We start from the raw sequence: 20,524 nt of genomic DNA on the forward strand, positions 1-20,524 counted from the left end.
CCAAACTGGCTTCTACAAGCTTTGTTACTGTTATTCCACATGTGCCATAATTACTGTCATTTCTCTCATCCTTTGGAATGTAATAGTTGGTTAAGATTTGCAGCAAAGGTGCCCATTCAGAGGTAACAGTATTCTTTTTTGAAATGTTACACATACCTGCCCCATATTAAGCTAACCACAATCCTACAATATCTTGTAAACCCCATCATCTGTGACAAGCATGTGCTAGCTTTCAACGCCTCTTGCCTTCAAAAACAGGTGTGCACACTGGCGTTGTAACACCACCACCTTCAAATTGAATTTTACTGCTTGATTTACTAATCTAAGTATTGAGTATTGTGTCACAGAAACCTTTTTTGTTTGTATTCAAGGGCATGAGCTCAGCATCATTTATAATGGACAGTATAAAAAGAGCTTTTGTACTATTGCAAATCACAAGAGCCCCGGCACTCATCCAAACCTGCACAACACTGCCTGATGACTCTTGAGTCATTCTAAAAACGGGTGCCATTTGTGTCTCTAATATACATACAGTGACCCCAAAGAGCATTTGGACACTTAAGCCACACTTAAAGATGTATAAATGTCATAAATGTTTGCATTATAACACAAAATATCAAATCAATTGGCATTTATTTTTAAGAAAGACAGCACAAAATTCACTAAAAGTTCTAAAACAATATTGAAGAGACATTGCTGAAAATGAAAACAAAAAGTATTTGGACACTTTCTGGTCACCAAACATTACTGTAACATGTCCATGGTTAATGTTATGAACTACAGTACACCTGTGGTTACTCTGCTAGGACACCTGTGTGAACATGAACTTCATACATCCACTAAAAATGACCTTGAGACCAATTAGTTGGTTAAAAGTTGGTTGATATTTTCTTATCTAATGCAACAAATACATTTAGATGCCAATGTACATCCACACCAGCACAACACATCTTAATAAAGTTGACAAAATGTACAGTTTAACAGTAAATAAAACCCTGCTTATTACAACAACAAACACTATTAAATCCAACCACAGCTTTATAATTCCATTTTCTTAATCACTCAAATGAAAAAGGAAAGATAATTGCAAAGGCAAAACCTTTATGTATGCAGATAGCCCGGCTTACCTTTTTGAGCCAGGTGAAATGCTTATAAAAGTCAATTTCTTCTTCCATGCTGATGGCCCATTTCTACCCACTATTATGAAGGAGACACTGAGATCTGAGCACTGAGTTTCAATGACTCTGCCTGTTTCACAGTGCCACTAGCTACTCCTCCTCCTTATACTGGCTGCCGAAGACTCCTAACATGCTGAGACAACTGCACAAAGCTGTTGTCTAGCCAATTCAACAACAAATGAGTTTGTGTGTGTCAGATGCAAAACATAATTTCCATAAGTTCTTCTTCCGTTACATGCTACCCAGCACTGTCCTTCTATCTCCTTGCACTGAAACTCTCTCTTTCATATGCAAAAGTTTCTCTCTCAGTAGTTCTCGCCAAATCATTTCTCTTTTCCTCCGCCCTCTCTTAACCTTATGGTCTTTCCATTTTCTCTTTGTGAGACAGTGGCTGTGATTAATTTAAGTCCCAATTCAAGTCTGAACTGAAAAAAGCCAGTGACTCTGTTTAAGCATGAAAAAGAAAGAGAGGCGCACAGAGAGAAAAGGGATATTTAAAGGCACACTGTCTTTCAGCACTCGCCCATCTGTTTCTACTCAAGACTGTAACTCATTAGGCTGAAGACCCTGTTTCCTGTGGAAGACATCCATTCTTCCGAATGTGTCTTTCTACCTTTACAAGAAACCCTTCTGTCCAGTTGTCTCCTTAATGGACAAACATAGAGGCTGAGACAATAAAGGAACTGAAAAGACAGGCACGATCTAGCCTGTTCTGTCAATATTGGATAAAAATATCCAATAATCTTGCAATGCTGACTTTAAAATGGTACTATGAACAGGCTGGTTCAGTTAATGCGCACAACAACAAAGTTGTTCCTTGTGCTTAAATTGTGTACATTTAGTAAATAATATTTGGCGGTTGTTGTTACTACGTCATATATTTGGGTATTTAGCATACTTAAAAAAGTACTTTATTAACAGCTGAGAAGTTGTATTCTTCTATAAATGTGGTACATATTTTGACAGTGCGCGAATTCGGACATAGCTCATCTCACTCTGCAATCTTATCGTATTGCATTGCTCAGAGCGTTTCCTGTTTGTGTCATAGAGTGTTTTGTGGATTATGTAGAGTCACTCTGGGGACTGTTGTCATAACCTTAAAGTTACTACAGCTGTAGCGTTTTTCTACACAGAATATTTTTTTATTCTACAGTGCTATTTTTTGGTGATATCACATGCTGCCTGGGAAATTTTCCATTGTAAGACTTAATAATGCTGTTGGAGGCTGAGATAAGATGATTATGTCAGCTATCATGTAGTATTAGAGGTTCAAATCTGAGATCAAGCAGGGGCGATTGTGTCTTATTAGAGTAGCACGCAACTTATCCAGAGCTTTGGAAGTGCAGTGCTGCACCTGGCTAGGCCTCTGATCCTGACAGCTGCAGAGCTGGAGCCACACCAGACAGACACACACGAACACAGACTATGCGCACATGCAAACGTGCACATGCATACATAAACAAGAAAAGACATATTTTAATACAAGCAGATAGACGGCCATTGTACATTTACTGCACATATAGAACAAGTCCATTTTTTAAACCAGCAATTCTCAACTGGTTTTGCTCAAGACAAAGATATTAAGTTGGATCAAGTGGCGACATAACGCAGTACAGCTCTCTACATTGCGAGTAAATCACTCGCATATGCAAGTCAATTTCACACTATGTGACTAAAATATGTATGTTATTAGCCATTGACGAGTAAATATTAACATTTTACTTGCCAGTGATTCAGTTGCGTAGTGTCAAAGCACCGAGACACTTTTACTGAATAAAAAGCAAGTGATTAAGAAGCTGGATTTAGCCTCATCTTTCCCTGCATGCGGTGTCTCGAACATGCGGAAAATGTATGTGTCTCATTGAACTCCGAGCGTCTCATGGAACCGCAGCGCGGATGTCACCCAGAGCAGGTCACTTAAGAGCGCGTGAAGATGAACCGCTACTCAAGCTCTCTGATGTGCGCACCGTCTACAGAAGCTCACGCCAAACTCCCACGAAAAATATAAAAGATGTATAAACTTATTAATTTAATAGTGAATGCAAAGCGCTCCAGTTTCACTTTAATTTCACGACCGTGCAATGGCAAATGTCTGTGGTCATTGCGGGTTCATTCACGCAGTGTTAATGACACGCAGTGACACAGAGGAGATGGTCGCCTCCACTTTTTCTGTGATGATAAAATGCAAGACACAGAATCTCAAAGTCTTCCTTCATGAGAAATAAGGGCTCGTGAGTCAATTGGAGAGCCTTAAAATAATGTGTGAAAATGAAGAATTTAAGGCAGGAATATTTTACAATAATACAATATAATAGCTATACAGGTTGGCTGGGTTACAAAAAACAAAACAAAAAAACAGTGCGAAAACATAAAATGAACCAAGAATAAATCAGATTTATTTTAGTTATTTAGAAATTAACTGATAATTAAAATATTATTTTAATATATATTAATATTTTCAATTTGAGTGTCATTCGTTTTTGAAGCCAGAAAAGGAAATCATACACCCTTATTTTATTATATGACCTTAGCTAAATTTGAATATATTACTATTTTGTGCACATAAATCTCACATAGTGACAGTTTGTATGACAATCAATCGTCATATTTGTGAAATACCTAAAATAGACAATGATGGGCCTAGCTCTAAAACAGGCAATTCATTATCATAATCTCAATTATTTGTTTGACAATTAATTGTCGGCCAAATTTCAAAATCGTGAAAGCCCTCATTTTCATTATTAGGTTCCTACCTTGTGAATTGTTTTGTTAAAAATGTGTATGAAATTTCACACAGTGATAACAGCTTGAATCATTATTAAAAATGTAATTTCATGACATCATATAAATTGATAGAATGTGAAATTTGTATATTTTTAAAAAGCTAAAATGTGATTAAAATTATTAGGCGAAATATACAAATAAAATGTACAATATACTATATTGCTAAAGTCATATACAGTATCCCCTTTCTCGGTTTGCTTAATATCTTTTACAGTTGCATTACGCTTACATGTCATCAAAAGTCTGGCAAGTAAAAACAAAAATTTACTAGCCAATGGTGATTCTTTCTCCAACATGACCGTAGAGGGTTGCAGTACCAAAACTGTTTATCATACAAAAGTAAATAAAAATGTCCTTAAAATCAAACATGAAAAAAATAAAAATAAAATAGTGAGCTTACTGCGTATCGCATGCGTTTACATGCATACCAATACACTGATAACTATCAAATATAAGCTTATTCCAAAAAAATTATGTAAGAATGTAATAACGTAAGAAATGCACATTTACATGAGATTTGAAATCATCTGATTATTCTTTTGACGTCAAAATGTAAACAGGCATGCGTACGACACTTATAAACATTGGATTACTTACACAGTAAATGTGTTTATACGGAACACAAAATCGGAGTGAATGATGAGCGAAAATCTTCATGTGCCGATTGGTTTATGCTTAAACCGTTTATGAGCTTACCCCAAAAAAGCATTTACATGACCTCACACGTTGTCAGCTTATTGAGTGTGATCGGTGTAAGAATGTGCATGTAAATGCACTCAGTGAAACTTGCCATGAACTACCGGGTCATGTAACACAACATGAATACGAAATCTGACAATTCTGTAAATGCGTAAACAACAGCAGAAGTGTGATTTACCAGCCTAACACGTGGAACAACCACTGGGCTAAATAGTGTAGTAGTATTAGCCATATTTCCAAGTGACTGACGAATTTGCGGCAAACACAGTTGAGGTTTTTTTGGATGCAACAAAAGATATGTAAAAAGTGTCCGCGTGCAGCCCAGTTTTTATAGACAAGTGGGCGTCGTCTGCGCATGTGCCTGTCTTTGACTGTACTTAATCAAATCGATGTCGTAGTGGGCATGCATTGAGCGTTCGCTCATGCGCGAGACGTAACATGATTATATTAGTTGTATGTTATTATTTGTATTCAGCAAATCCACCAATTGAGAACCACTGCTCTGAAGATAAACGTGCAGTTTAGACAGGTCTCAAATCAGCGATGAGATGAACGATAAACCTCTCTTGTTGCATTTCTGCCGCTGTCCACAAACATTCCTCATGCGTTACTGCATCGTCAACAAACATTACACGCAAACACAGGCCAGTTGCGGCATGTAAGAACAAAAAGATATTCAGACCCTCTAATGCCCAAGTCTTGCAGTCGGGGACTTGATCGCATTTCCTGCACCGTTTTTACAGACTGTAATTAGGGAGCATGTGTGTTTGATCCTGCTCAGAGACAAGCAGAGTTCAGAGAGCTGCTGGTGTGTGTGTGTTTGTGAGCGTGTGTTGAAGAAGGGCCCTAGGGCTTTGTTGTACCCCTTATGGTCAGATCAGTGTCCCCCCATTGGTCTTTGTGCTCTGCCTGCAGGTTGCTTACAACACTTTTGTGATTATCTAAGTTCATTGACCAACAAATTACTGCAAGCAGCTGACAAAAAATCATGTGCAAGCATTTTCCATTGGAATCCTGCCTAAATTACTGCCTAAATAGGTCTTGTGACTGTTTTTGCCAATAACAGATAACAGCACAGCAAGAAAAACACTATTCTGGAAGAGCAAGTTTCAGTTCTTGCCAGATTACACATCACCAAAGTAATGTAGTAGCATAAGCCTGAAATGAGCTGTCATAACTCAGCAGAGATGTCAGTTGTAGACTTACCCTGAAGAAATAAGGTGGAAGGCAAGTTAAAGGTGACCACATAGTTTTTAATGCAGAGCAAGAGAGTGAGACTTGAGTGAGTCAAGAGAAAGAAGCAGAGAATGACTGTGTGAGAAGTTATGAAGAGAAGAGAGGGAGAGAGGCAGGAAGCACAGCCCTGTCAATGTCTCAGAGGGGATCCCAACTCTTTTAAAAACATCCAAGCAACATACATGCATATGCACACCAAGCTGGGCCAGAAACTGTCTCTGAGGCAGGCGACACCCACAATGCTGGAATAGCCAGGAAACTCAAAACTTATAGGAACAGTTCACCCAGAAATGGTAATTCTGTCATTATTTACTCCCTTATATTGTTCTAAACATGAATGCTGTTATTTTCCAGTGGAATTCAAAAGTATAATTTTTTTGAAGGATTGTCATGCAGCTCTTGCCATACAATGGCAGTTCATAGTGACCAGAGACTGTCAAGCCCAAAAGAGAACAGAAAAGTAAAAACTGTTCATTTCACTCATGCGCTATATTTCAGCTCTTTAGAAGCCATATGATTGATTTGTGTAAGGAACTGACTGAAATTGAAAGGTGTGATCTTTTAACACATAGATGTCGATGTACTATAAAAACATACTGTAAGTTTCAGAACTCAAAACCTCCTTCTCACTGCAAAAAGAGCATTTGTTGAAACCAAGCTGTCAAAACAACTAATTCTTTACTTCCTCCACATTGTGATGTCACAATGTGGTAGATATCTGCATCTCACCGCCTCCACAACAACACATCAACACCTATTTTACCTTAATACTTCTGTAGCCCCACCCAGTAGCAGTGAGACGGCAGGTCAGTCAAGAGCAGAGAGCCAATCATAATAGCGGCCGTTTACTGTCATGTCTTAAAGGAGAAGCAACACCAAAACCGAGTGTTTCTGACAGAGGGTCAGAATGATGGTGGGAAATCATTATGTTTAAAAATATATGACTGTTTTGTGCAAAAAACATATAACTATTAAACTGTAATATTACTTTACATATTCAAATAATAAAAAAGGCATGTCATGACCCCATTAAGTTTAATAACAACTAGTTATTAGAAGTTTCAGTTTTACATATGGCTTTAGAAGACTTAATAAGTCATATGGTGTTTTTTTCAATGCTTTTTGAAGCTTTACAGAACAATCAATTGCATAATTGAACTACTCTTTTAATATAGCTGTTTACTGAACATTCTTAACACTTTCAGGGTCTTCATGTTGCTTAATTATGTCACCACACTTAAGTTAAAAGGGTTTGGCACATTTGTGATAAACATAATATGAAAAATGTTACTTTATCATCTTGAAAACATGTTAAAATTAACATCTGCCACTGCGCTTGACAAACATTTATATAAAGAAAACACTATCTACTAGGTGTTACACTATCTCCAAGTGTAATTATTGTTCATGAGTTAGTTAAGGGTGAATGAGCTAGCTGGGATCAGGAGGAGGACTTTAACTCAGTGGAAGCTTAGAATAGCAATTTCAAAAGCTTAAATCTACCCTTATGAGAACTGACCATGGTTTTCGAATAGTTATGATAGTTTCCATCAAAATACCATAGATACGGTAAACTGTGGAAAAATATCAGGTTACTTGGCTAACATGTTATTAGCCCTCACTGTCATCAAAAAAGATCCTGTACACAAACTATTTATTTGTGCCAAACTTGCAGTTAATATTCGCTAAATGCTTGGCACAAGGGTTAACCTGAACACTGTTTTTAAAGGAAATTAAGATTAGGGAAAATGTCAGAAACCTTCATCATAACTAGGTGTGACGTAACAAGTTGAGCATCTCAAGTCATTTTGTTTGTACTCACTGAAAGTGAAATGCTGTGAAAAGCAAAAAACTGTAACAAAAAAACAGAACATATTTGAACATAGCCAATCAAAAAACATCTGATGTGTTACACTGTTTGCAAATGATACCATATTTAACTTTATTATGCAGTTTTGCAGTATTACAATTACATACAGTAGCAACTACTGGTTGGTAATTTGGATGAAATCTACAATGGTTACCATGGTAAATCTGTGTAAGGCCTCAGCTGCCTTTTGACCAATGAATTTCCAAGACTTTTTCAGTCACTTGGATTACTGCATATACATATTTGACCATAGCAGAATTGAAAACGTTACGTTAACTATAAGAATTTTCATGAATTTTCCATGTCATTTAAATATTTACCTAATTTCAAGGACTCTTCCAGGCTTCAAATTCCCTATTTTTTAAATTCCCAGATATTTCCAGGTTTTCCATGACTGTGGGGAACATTTTAAATTGCACAGTGCACACTACCCACACATAATCCATATGAGTATTTTACTCCAATGTGCTTGTGGCAGCGGGGGCGTGGTCAAGCATCTCTCCGGAGAGAGAGAAAGTGGTAAGGGCGCTTACACCTGAGCTAAATTTTGTCTAACACCTGTCTCTAATTTCAGTGAGCACGGGGAGAGCGGCATAAATAGAGCGACACAGCACTTAGTGGAGAGAGAGATTGGATACAACAGAACCGAGCCAGAGCAAGGATTTTTTAGTAGTGAAAGTTGATTTGTGAAAGCAGTGTGTGTTAGTGTTTAGTTGAGTGCTTAAAGGTAAACTGTAAAGTGGTGTCGTGAAGAGGGAAAAATAAAGCCTCACCGTAAGAAGGAAAACTGCTTCTCGCCGCATCTTTTACACTGGTGCCGAAACCCGGGAACTGAAGTTTGGGTCGAAGATGGATGGAGGTCGTCCCGTAGAGTCCTCCCAGTTGGCGGAGATCCTCCAAGCCCTCGCCAGCCTACATCAGAGCCACCAACAGACGCTGCTTGAGCTCCGACAAGATCAAGACCGCCGGTTTGTCGAGCTCCTGCATGCTCAAGCCGAGGACCGGCAGGCGATCCGGAGCCTCCTCAGCCAGGAGGCGTCCTCAGCCGCGACCCTGGACACTCCCACGCCGTAACCCCCGCCAGCATTACAGAAAATGGGGGCGGCGGACGACCCTGAGGCCTTCCTGGATTTGTTTGAGCGGACCGCCGAGATCTGGGGCTGGCCGCTCGGCCAATGGGCAGCCCAACTGATCCCACTATTGTCCGGGGAAGCCCAGCTCGCGGCTCAACAACTGCCAGCGTCGAGCCTCCTGGCATACGGAGATTTAAAAAGAGCCATCTTGCAACGGGTTGGTCGCACTCTGGAGGAAAGTCGTCAACTCTTCTGGAGCTTGAAGTTGGAGAGCTCCGACCGCCCGTTTGCCTTTGCCCAGCGGCTCCGTGACGCCTGCCGAAGATGGCTGCTAGCGGGGGATCGCGACGTCCAGGGAATTATCGACCAGGTGGTACTGGAACAGTTCATAGTTCGACTGCCAAAAGGGACGGCGGAGTGGGTCCAGTGCCACCGCCCGGCATCGTTGGAGGAAGCTATCCGACTTGCGGAGGACCACATGGCGGCGATCCCGAGAGCGGAAGATGCGGCAAGAAGCAGTTTTCCTTCTTACGGTGAGGCTTTATTTTTCCCTCTTCACGACACCACTTTACAGTTTACCTTTAAGCACTCAACTAAACACTAACACACACTGCTTTCACAAATCAACTTTCACTACTAAAAAATCCTTGCTCTGGCTCGGTTCTGTTGTATCCAGTCTCTCTCTCCACTAAGTGCTGTGTTGCTCTATTTATGCCGCTCTCCCCGTGCTCACTGAAATTAGAGACAGGTGTTAGACATAATTTAGCTCCGGTGTAAGTGCCCTTACCGCTTTCTCTCTCTCCGGAGAGATGCTTGACCACCCCCCCGCTGCCACAGTGCTCATCAACAGTGTCTCACCGAGCCTTTCTCCAGCCACTCTATGAGGGTCTGTGCAGTGGTACAGGGCAGCTGGGAGCGCAGAGAATTGCAGTCCTCCTCTCTGGCCTGCAGCTCCAGAGCCAGTCGCAGTTCCTCAGCCAGCTGCAGCACCTGCAAGGGCCTGATGCTCAATGGGGAGCCCAGGTCACACAGCCCATTACTGAATTCCACTGCAGCCTTGGAGCCTGGGGAGAGAAAAAGGAAGATGGATTAAGTAAAATATTGAAGCCTTGACCTTGTGATTAGCACACATTACAACAAGGGGTCAAGATTTTGCTGGTTAGAGTGGTAATGTAACTACATCATTCTGGGGGCAAATATTATACTTCTTCATTAATGGTCATTCAGAAGTAGCCATGTTTCCTGTTAAAATAATTATTTTTGCATGCAACATACTGTATAAATAGCATATATTTCACTACTGCAGGTGTTTTGACAGTGACCGATTCATTTTTTTAAAATAATGGTATCCGGAAAAGTCACCATATTTCCCAATGCCGTTCCTCTCTCCCAATTATTTAATGTCCTCTTTGCACTATCATATCAAAGTGACAAAAAGGCAAAAGGTAAAAACAGACAGTTGAGAAAGAAGCAAATGGTAAAAAAAGGGCAAACAGCGACTTGAGATGCAGAAGAGAGAGAGAAAGAGAACATGAGAGATGCACCATCATGCCACGGCATAGACCATCACATCATATTAACCATCACCCACACCGCTGAACCCACGTGCCACCTCGATCATCTAGCTCAACAACAGTTCCAGCTGTCTCCATCTGGATAATATGGAATGAGACAAATTTACAGGAAGAGACACCTGGAAACCATTAGGATTCTATAACACTACTTTTAAAGCATATGATGACTTCGTTCCATTGGTTTATGCCAAAATCAACACTAAGAACAAAAGGAGACACAGCTGACACTGGATAAGGGCCTTGGGGACAATTTTAATCTTCTGCAATAGCAATTATTTGCACAAATTTCCATTATTATAAAAAGTGAAACCAGGTCACATCGGCTCAAAACCTTTTACTTGTATAGGTTCCATATGTTATTCTAAAGGTGAAGTGTTTAATTTCTGTGCCACCAACATTACAAAACAGAACAGCAAAAATTATCACTGTTTTCAAACTATGCTATGAATACTGAAATGAATGTAAAGAAATTCTACTAGTTTGCATGGAAAGAATGTGAAACTAATATGCATAACTGTGTACATGCACAAAAATCAGGTGCAAGTTTCCTGCTTGGCTTCGGGCATGAAATGGCCTCATTGGTTACTTTAATGAATGGGTAGGGGTGCTGTGCCAGTTACTAAAACATGCCGTTAAGGAACACGCTAACACCGCAATTCCAGCAGTAGATATGGAGACTTTGGTGAAACATTCCTGTTATGGAGTGTTCAATGATGATGTTGAATGATGAAAGGATTTTCATTTTTGGGTAGACTATCCCTTTAATTAAAGCAGGACAGCATTCATTTTTCACATTCATCTCACTGGTATGACCACTAAAAATGATCAAAAGAGCACTACAATTCTTAAGGCTAGATTATAGCTGCATCATTATTTTGTTTGAGAGGTTCCAACTTTCACCAGCAGATGGAGGCATTTCAAGAACCTTGAGAAATCCTCAATACAGTCATTCATTGTTATTTGGCAGTTCACACAGTACAACCAAAAACACACAACATGTCTGTGGTAAACTCTTATGACTCCCTCCTATTCTTAACACAGAGACAGACACTCATATAAAGTCTATATCTAGGTTTAGCCCCATGGTATTAAGTGCCTTTCCACATTTAGCCTAACATTTGATAACTAAACATTAATGGTGTTTATATACTGTAAATTCAAAAGCAATTTAATTATAGAATCTTGTTTTTTTAAAGCTCACTGGATGCATCTGTAATAATTGGCACATGTAGTCCATATCCAGTACAATTACAACCATCAACCTATACTCCATCACTTTTAAAAGAGTGACACTTCATCATTCACATACAAGTAATATATTGATAATGGAATAAAAACTAAGTCTTTAGACTGTTGCAATGAATTAAATATATTCATGTTTTCAAATTCAATATACTGTAGTGTACAGTGGCCCTGAGTAAAGTATTTGGACACTTTAGCCACACATGTATGCCAATATGTATGAATGTTTTTGCATTATATCACAAAATATCAAACTATTAAAAGCAACTTTTTATTTTATATATATATATATATAAAACACAAACACATTTGTCTAGCAAACATTTCACAAAAAGAAATGTATTTGGTTTCAAATGACTAAATAGCATTCTAAATTAAGACAAAATTACTTTGGCCATATTCTGGTTGCCAAACATGTCCAGGTTAATTGTATGTGATGAACTACACCTATGGTTACTCTAATAGGACATATGGTTTTAAATTTAGGATATTTTAAGAGTGTCCAAACGTGTCCAAATAATTTTTGGGGCAACTGTATACATATATGTGGTTGGGAGGTGATTATTTGATATGAAGTTTATGAATTGTAAAAATACTAAATAAAAAAATATACTGAAATACTTTAGTTTGTAAGATATAGTATTTTGTCAAAGTCTTTTCAGGCCACTGTCCCAATGTGTTGTACTTCATATTTTTTTGCTCAGACAGCAAACAGCATGCTAAGCTCCATCCCCCCAAACCTTCATTTGTTAACTGCCTACATTAAACATTTATCCTCTATTAGTTAAATCATGTTGGCAATCCTTGAGCTTGCTTGAGGGGCTACACAGCCCCCACACCCTCTCCCTACTCAGCTCCTCCAAAACTGGCTGCCTGTTACTCTGCTTAGTACTGATTAAAAAATCCAGTCTTGTAAGGCTGCACACCCAACAATGCTACTCATTATCTAGCTTAAAAAGGGTCTGCTCCTATACAATGTTTTCTTAACATATCTCATGATCAGTATACTATGTACAGCCATATATTCAAACTATCCAAAGCTTTTTGAATAGCCTTCTACCTTTGTTTGGCATAACACTTTTCATTCAAATTATCCAACACCATGTAATCCTTTCAACAAACTTCACACATGCAGCGTGGATAGAATCCAATTAGTGTTCACAGGCCAAGAGATATGTTGAAAAAACATTGTATAGGAGTAGACCCTTATCTGATCGCAGCCAATCAGGAACAGACTGGGAGATTACCTATACCTGACCAACAATTTTGTGAGAAGCTAAATTTGTTGGCTTGAAACATCCAGTTTGTCTTCAACACATTTGATTAGGGATGTGCAAATGGACATATTTTTAAAAACATTGACCAGTTGGTGGGTTGCCTGAATGACTAGTTGACTTAATGGTCTTAAGGAACTTATGATTCTTAATTAGTCTGCTTTCAGGTTGACTTGACCCCAGATGCGTTTCTTAAGGGGTGTTTACCTAAGACATGTTCTTGTGTTCAAAACCAGCTACATGTAGCACAATGCAATGGCAAAAACTGCAGGTGTTTAAGCACAGTTTTAACAGGTACATTTTAACATGACATGCTGACTTAAAACTAAGGCTGTCAATTTAATGTGTTAAATTGAGCAATTCAGTATCAAATGCCACCTGCATGTTTTTGCCAGTCTTAGTCAGCAGAGGGAAGCAAGAACAACTCCTGATATACAGGTAATGCACAGCTGTACAGGTAACAAACAGAAAACAGCTGGACGGATCAGAGTGCAGGGCTCTCGAGACGTGTTTTTTAAAGTATCATACTACATTTAACTTGACAGAGCGCACTAAAAAGATGACGTTTATAGCGAAAGATACTGAAAACCAGTGAAACGCAAAGCACAGTGAGATGCTCCAAAAGCATCTGTCTGACATATGTTTGCTGATGGAACGCAAGAATGCTTCCTATTAAAACAGTCCAGAACTACCTCTGACAGATTAATGAGCTCAATTATAAAATGGATCACTATGGACGGTAGGACAGTGCAAGGCTTGTTCAATGATATGGAAATAAACCAAACAATATATTGACTTCTAAAACGACTTTCTGTATTGTCTAATAAAAAAAATTGAACTGCTACAATAATGTTTTCAATTATCTGATTTTTATATTTACTATATATATATTATATTTCTAATTATTTTGTTTATTATATCTAATTATCTTTATTTGGGGGTCATTTCAGCAAATATTGATCAATGTGCAAACTATCTAACAGCCAAAGCACAACATGCTGCTGGCACGCTTATTAAAGCACTACTGCTAAAATGTAAAAACAAAGAAAAATCAAGATAATCAAGTCAAAAGTCAATAATCTAGATAATCAATAGTCAACCTCACTAACCTCGAGTAGTCCGTTATTAGATGACTATCATGACCCACCTCTAGTTTTGAAACACGTAACTGTATAGACCAGTTCATAGTCATTCATAACAGTAAAGAAGAATTTGATCTATGCAAAGTTCATTGGGAGGTTTCCAATTTGGCTTGAAATAAAAATAAAGTATGCTCAATCTTACCAGCAATTATATCATCCATTTGTTCCAAGGCTGCTTCTAACATGTGACTTGCATCTGAAGCCATGGCGCCAGTCGTCTACTGCATCTGCTGGTTTGACTTTCTGTGACATGCAAAAATGTGCCATTATAATTATGCAACATAATGAATAAAAGTCACACTTCCAGTTATTGGGAAAGTGACACATTTTGAAACTGAGGGTGGGGTTAAAATATTCACAGTAGAAATAGTTGTGTGTGAACATATACTATGAATGTCATTTGACAGTAAGCAGTAAGAAGCCTTGTGTATTTAAGACTGCAACCTTGCTGTACTGTAACTTACAACGATGTTAATATAACTTGACATTGCATGCATTCCCTTAGGCACAAGTGGTTTGAAACAACTCATGTAAATAAAAATCATAGCCTTGTAACTGTCAGTAAACAAAGCTGTATTTAGAAAATGGCACTTAAATAGGAGGATGAAAAAATGTACGTTTGATAAATAAAGAATGAAAGGTTTCTGAAGCTACTGGATAAAAGTGCCTTCCATATCAAGAGCTGATATTTTCCAAAGCGTTAACCCTTTACTCTCAACAGTGATGTATCCTGTCCCTTTGGGCCCTCAGCCATGGTGAGAAACTTGAGTATAATTAGGCCTGCAGGGTCCAGTTTCACCCCATTGTCATGCCTTTTGGCATGTGTAATAGATTTATACATCATATATTCAGGCTTACAAACACACACACATTAGCACAAAGAAATAAACACAAAGAGGTAACTCTAAATGACTGAAATACGTACAGTATATGGAAACGTATGGGTAAGTAATACAAAATTACCATTTTACAGAATACATCCTCTTTTAGCTAATATTCATTGGTGGTGCCTGCCAAGCTAAGCATCACTATTAATATTGCTCATACTTAGGTTTAGAGATTTAAACAAGTATTACATTTTGGCACACAACTTATCCCTCATCATGCAACAAGATCACACAAGACATTGGCATGTTGTTTCAGAGAGTTCTGGTACCAGTATCAGCCAGGTTAAGTTGACTCACGACAAAGCACCATCTCCTTTCAGACATTTTTACATTGGCAGCGAGTTTATCGTCCCGTGACACAGCTGGAAGTGTGTTGCGTCAGCAGTGTGGGATACATGGGTTCGGATACCGCGGTGAAACCAGTAATTGTGTTCACATAATTAGCAACATGTGCAATTCTGAGGTTGCATTTTTCTCTCTAACATTACATTTTTACTCCACTGATGATTAGGTTTAGGTTCAGGGTTTGAGTTTGGGGGTACAGTTTATAAAATATGCATTCTGTCTAACTATAATACAGCTTTGTAATACAGCACTTTTCGTACCACTGTCTCCTTAAGATGATTTGCTTACAATGTATTCCTCTTTTGTAATTCGCTTTGGATAAAAGCATCTGCCAAATGAATAAATGTAAATGTACTGCCTATACAGCTGAAAACAACTGGGGTCAAACTCGCTTTTTCCGCCCCTCTATTACACTTAGAAAACAGAGCTCAAACTTGCCCATGCCGCATTTCGATTTTAGCTAAAGAAAAGTCAATCTATGGTTTTTGATTTTACTGTGAGATCAGTCTGTATCATTTGCGCTATGGAGATGAATGATGCCTAATATTGTACGGCTTGTAAAGGGGAGGTGTTCTATAACTGTTCTAATCAATCTGACTTATGATTTTCACCTGGCAGACAATAAAAAGGACGAAATGCCATAGATTTACATTGAAGGAAGCATCAGAGACATATCGAGAATATCATAGAGACTTCGGGGTTGGCTCTTTTGACTTGGGCCAGTAAGTCAAAACCCTAGAATCCCAGGAACACCTTAGCAACCACTAAGCAAACCCCTAACAACCACCTAGAACACACTAGCAAATGCAAAGCAATTAGGGCTGGGCGATATGGCTACAAAAAGTAATTCTCTATATTTTTCAGCCTATTTATGTTATTCGATATACAGTATATCTTGATGGCATAAAAAATGCTCATAAAAGTTTTAGTATTAACAAGTCACTATCTTGTTCCAGGATGGCACAGAGACATGCCACACTCGTTCACAAAAGGCAACTGTTGAAGGACACTATACTGAAAGGGTGCACACCCTACAATGTGGTTCATTATCTAGCTTAATTTAGCTTGACATGACAAGAGAGTGTTGACTCTATTCGTGGCTTTGGAAGCTTCCACTGCTGAAACAACGGAATTCAAATGTACGGCAGCACTATAATCACAGCCCTGATAAGAACGAGAATATAAGCCTTCAGTTAAAATGACAAGAAGAGATGGGCACAGCCTGGTGCAGTTCATTAATAGATAGCATGCTTTTTAACACCAGCGAAAATGGAAAATTCAGCACAACCTCAAGCACTGTGCACACACCCTAGTTATTCGAGAAGATAAGGGTGTGTAGGATTATGCCCTACGAGAAATTCTTATTTGATCATGGCGTTGAGAACATTTCATGCCTATTTACTCATTATAAGGCACAGTTTGTAGGACAAGATACGCCTCTACCGTTTACCAAATAATTCTCACAAAGCAAATTGTACCATACTGTACCTTTTTTGTCTTGCATCCTAATTTCACATCAATCTTGAGATTGAGAGAAATGATGTATGTAGTCACGGTAATAATTTGTGCTAAAATCTGTCATTATTTACTCATCCTTATGGGTGATGCTCATGAAACCTTTCAAGAAAATGTCTTGGTCCTATTTTACTCCAAATTCAAAAGAAAGGTTTTTGTTCTGTTTTGGTCTTGTTCCTTCAGAAGCTAATTAGGCAATCAAATGAGTCAGACTGAGATCATGTTAACCACAGCAATTCTCCTGTATCATCTATTTTATAGTATTCTGGCCTGACAAATCACTTAAATCGTTAGTTCCCACAAACGTCTTTGGTGTTTTTTTCATTTCTCGGCTATGGACACTTCTCCATTCTTCACCTTTTTCGCACATTTCTTCATATGTGTGGTGTGTTTCGACAGGGCTCAAAGCCAGACAACTAGTTAAATCAAATTTTCAAATGGAAACACAACACCTCAGTAAACTGCAGTAATAGCACGGAAACAGACAATATACTGTATGATTCCAAGACCACACCACATGCCACATTTACTAAACCATTCCAAAAGGTTTGTATGTGAAGAATCAAGTAGTCTGGTCTGGTCCACTTTGCAACTTATTCTGGCCAAGAATTAGTCCCATTTACACAGTAAAAGAATGTTTGACCAACACGTAAAGTGACCAACCACAGTTCATTTTGTTTTTAGCAGGCAGGTTGATCCAAAATAGATGATAGTACAACACATGGAAAAATCAGTACCAAACATTAAGAAAAATCTCTCACTTCAGTATCACCATGCGATTGGCTATACAAAAATATTAGCAGAAATTAGAGTAGACTTTTTAATCAGAATTTCTGTCTGTCCAAAAGTAATAAATACTGATTTTTTTTTAATTTTTTATAATAATAATAGTAAGTAAAAAAGTAAGTAATAAGTAATATAAAGTTCTATAATGCATGCTGGCACATTTAGTCAGTTCCAACAACCCCCTCCCTTAGTATTTTATGTCATACTCAAGAGTGTGACCGAGCCACCCTGAGTTAAGAGTTACCAGGTGACTGAGTGCCTCTACAGCTATCTCTATAATGATTAGTGACATCACGGACATCACATGCCGGACAGTATCCAAAGCACATTATTAGGACCCTGGCTGCTTAGATCTTGTGTATTTGCGAAACCAGCACAAATAGGGAAACTTGTAAATGGTTGGACCTTGAAAAGCCTGCATGTTTCCCATCACACTGTTTTCTAATAGTGGTCACAGGGCCATCCAAGCCACAGTATCATTCGGGGGCTTTGATAGGGGTAACACTGATTTCCACCATAGTGTTTGAGTCTGGTTTTATAAAACTATCGGTTACATCTCACACACCTCACAATGTATTTTCTTTGACATAAAAAAATAATAATAATAATTTAAAAAAAATTATTATACTGTGTTGTTTTATGTTATTCATGAAAACCTCACTAACTGTACCCAAACCTGGTCAATGTGCTAACAGTATTCCAAATAACTATTTAAAATTAAAATAAGAATAGTATGCTCAATACAACTTCACTAATCAAAAAATATTTTCAAGATTTATGCATTTCAATTTCATAACAAAATTCTATCAAATTGAATTGAGTAATTTTAATTAATAAAATAAAGTAAAAAAAAAAACTAAATATTTTACATTTTATTAATTTAATTTAGTTAAACATTACACAATTGAATTTGATGGAATGTTGTTATGAAATTGAAATGTGTAAATAATTTTTTTTTTTTTTTTAAATAGGCTAAAATATTTTGTGTGTTCTGGATTCTAGTTTTAGGTTCCACTTCTCTGCTCAATCTGCATATGCAGAGGATTTTCTAATAATGCATTACAAATAAGTTAATAATCCAAACAGCTTTTAAGTGGTGCAGCAGGATACTTTTACAGTCCTGAGGTGGTGTCCAGTTCTTACACGGCATACGTGTCTTAGAAACAGAGAGGAGTAAACTACTTTTTATCTGGGAAAAAAAACAAAAAAAACAACAACAGCAGTAGTCTGGAAATTAACAAGCCCTGATTAAAGAAGGTGTGACTGATGTGTCAGAATAAATATGATTCATTATGAATACAATGTATTTAGATTTCTTGTTCTCAAAGCAAACAAATATATATACAGTATATATACTGTATATATATATGTTACATTTATTTCATATACATATATATTTCTTTATATATTCTTATTTATATAGTCTTCTCGTATAGGTTTCAGTAAGATTCACCCAGTGAGACACATCAAACTAGTTTTGTTTGCTTTACTTTGACATGTGACAAGTTTTGACAATACTATTGTGTTTGCTCTAGTTATCACTTACAAAAGAAGACACTTTAAGACTATTATAGATCTTGCTGGATCCAATAACCTTTGATCTATTGTGAAACCAGACACGCAAGCTAATTCTCTTTTTTAGTTTTAATAAGTTAATGCTAGACATAATTTCATTTGAATACTGACTGAGACTATTGACCCAGCATCTGGTATAGAAATACGAATATAAACTGTGGTGTTAGAATAAGTGTTCTCCTTAATTTACTCCAGGATGCTTAGATTAGCCAACAAAAGCTAATGCGGAAAGCCCCTGTATTTTGGAATGACATTGTAGTTAATGATGTTAAAGTGAGAAAATTCTGACCATGAACATCTGAGTAATCATTAGAAAACCTATCAAATGTAAACTAAATCTTTAAACTGGTATCTCACGGTACCACATCAAGTCTGTTATTTGCATCTTTTCACCTTGCTGTAAAGCAGTGTTTGCCATCTGAATGTCAGTGGCTGGCGAACAAAGAATCTTTATTGTGGCATTGATCTATACAGGGCGTATTTTCTGTCTAATTAGTATGCAGTCAATTCTAATCTAAATTCACACAAAAAAGGACAAAGGCTCTATACAGAACACCACTTTACGTCTTCAAATCTCTTTAATTAATCAATTAATTTCCAAAACTGGGCTAAATAATGATAAGTAATGACTGATGCAAATTATAAAAAAGTATGGTCTTCTCTGAAGCATTAAAACCAGAAATATTAATAACTGTTTCTCCAAAAATTGGGAATATGAATATTAAATTTGCAGAGAAGAATATTTGGACTAACATGAGTGTGAGTTAATAATCACAAAATGTTGATTTTTAGGTGAACTATTCTTTAATCTAATGCCATGTCCACATTAATTCCATTTCTGTTGAACACGTTTTCCGTTTTCCAAAGGATGTGGTATTAGAGAGCGTCTTTCGGAAGAAAAGGCATTCCTGTGTGGACGAGAGGTGTAAATGTAGTAACATCAATACATTATCAACCTATCAATTACAGTAAAACATATTAGGGGCCTGTAACATATTAGGAGTTCTTACAATGGGCAAGGAGGAGGCGGGGACCGGCAGAACAGTCAACATAACTTTAATGACATGAAGAAACTGAAACATAACATAAGAAATACAGACACGTACACATACAGTGATGAAAAATACAGTGGCCGCTTGTGTCTCTCTGTCTCTCGAACTGGCGCCTCTGGCTCGTCTTTATCCCCTCCCGGCTGATTAGGACAATTCAGCATTGACCATGCGTCCCCATGGCCCCGGCCACGCCCTCCTCCTTGTCACAGGATCATTCAAAGTGCCCAAAGTGCTGTTCATCCATCTGAGCTGTTTTTCAATTGTTTTTCTATGTAAACATGCGCTAGATATA

General features: G+C 37.8%; 1 protein-coding gene across 4 annotated transcripts in view; it reads right to left on the minus strand.

Annotated features, from left to right (window-relative positions):
• The window catches only part of LOC127437169 (liprin-beta-2-like), an 84,862-nt gene that overhangs the window by 58,062 nt on the left and 6,276 nt on the right, over positions 1–20,524 (minus strand). For all 4 annotated transcript variants that reach the window (XR_007896542.1, XM_051691913.1, XM_051691911.1 and 1 more), the window contains exons 2-3: positions 14,215–14,315; positions 9,699–9,904 (exon numbers count right to left, since the gene is read on the minus strand). Coding sequence is in view for 3 of the 4 variants with exons in the window: in XM_051691913.1 (XP_051547873.1) it covers positions 9,699–9,904; positions 14,215–14,278 (270 nt within the window). In the remaining variant the exon portion in view is untranslated. The remainder of the gene's footprint in view (positions 1–9,698; positions 9,905–14,214; positions 14,316–20,524) is intronic.

The sequence above is a fragment of the Myxocyprinus asiaticus genome, chromosome 48 (genome assembly GCF_019703515.2).
Source record: "Myxocyprinus asiaticus isolate MX2 ecotype Aquarium Trade chromosome 48, UBuf_Myxa_2, whole genome shotgun sequence".
Lineage (NCBI taxonomy): Eukaryota > Metazoa > Chordata > Actinopteri > Cypriniformes > Catostomidae > Myxocyprinus > Myxocyprinus asiaticus.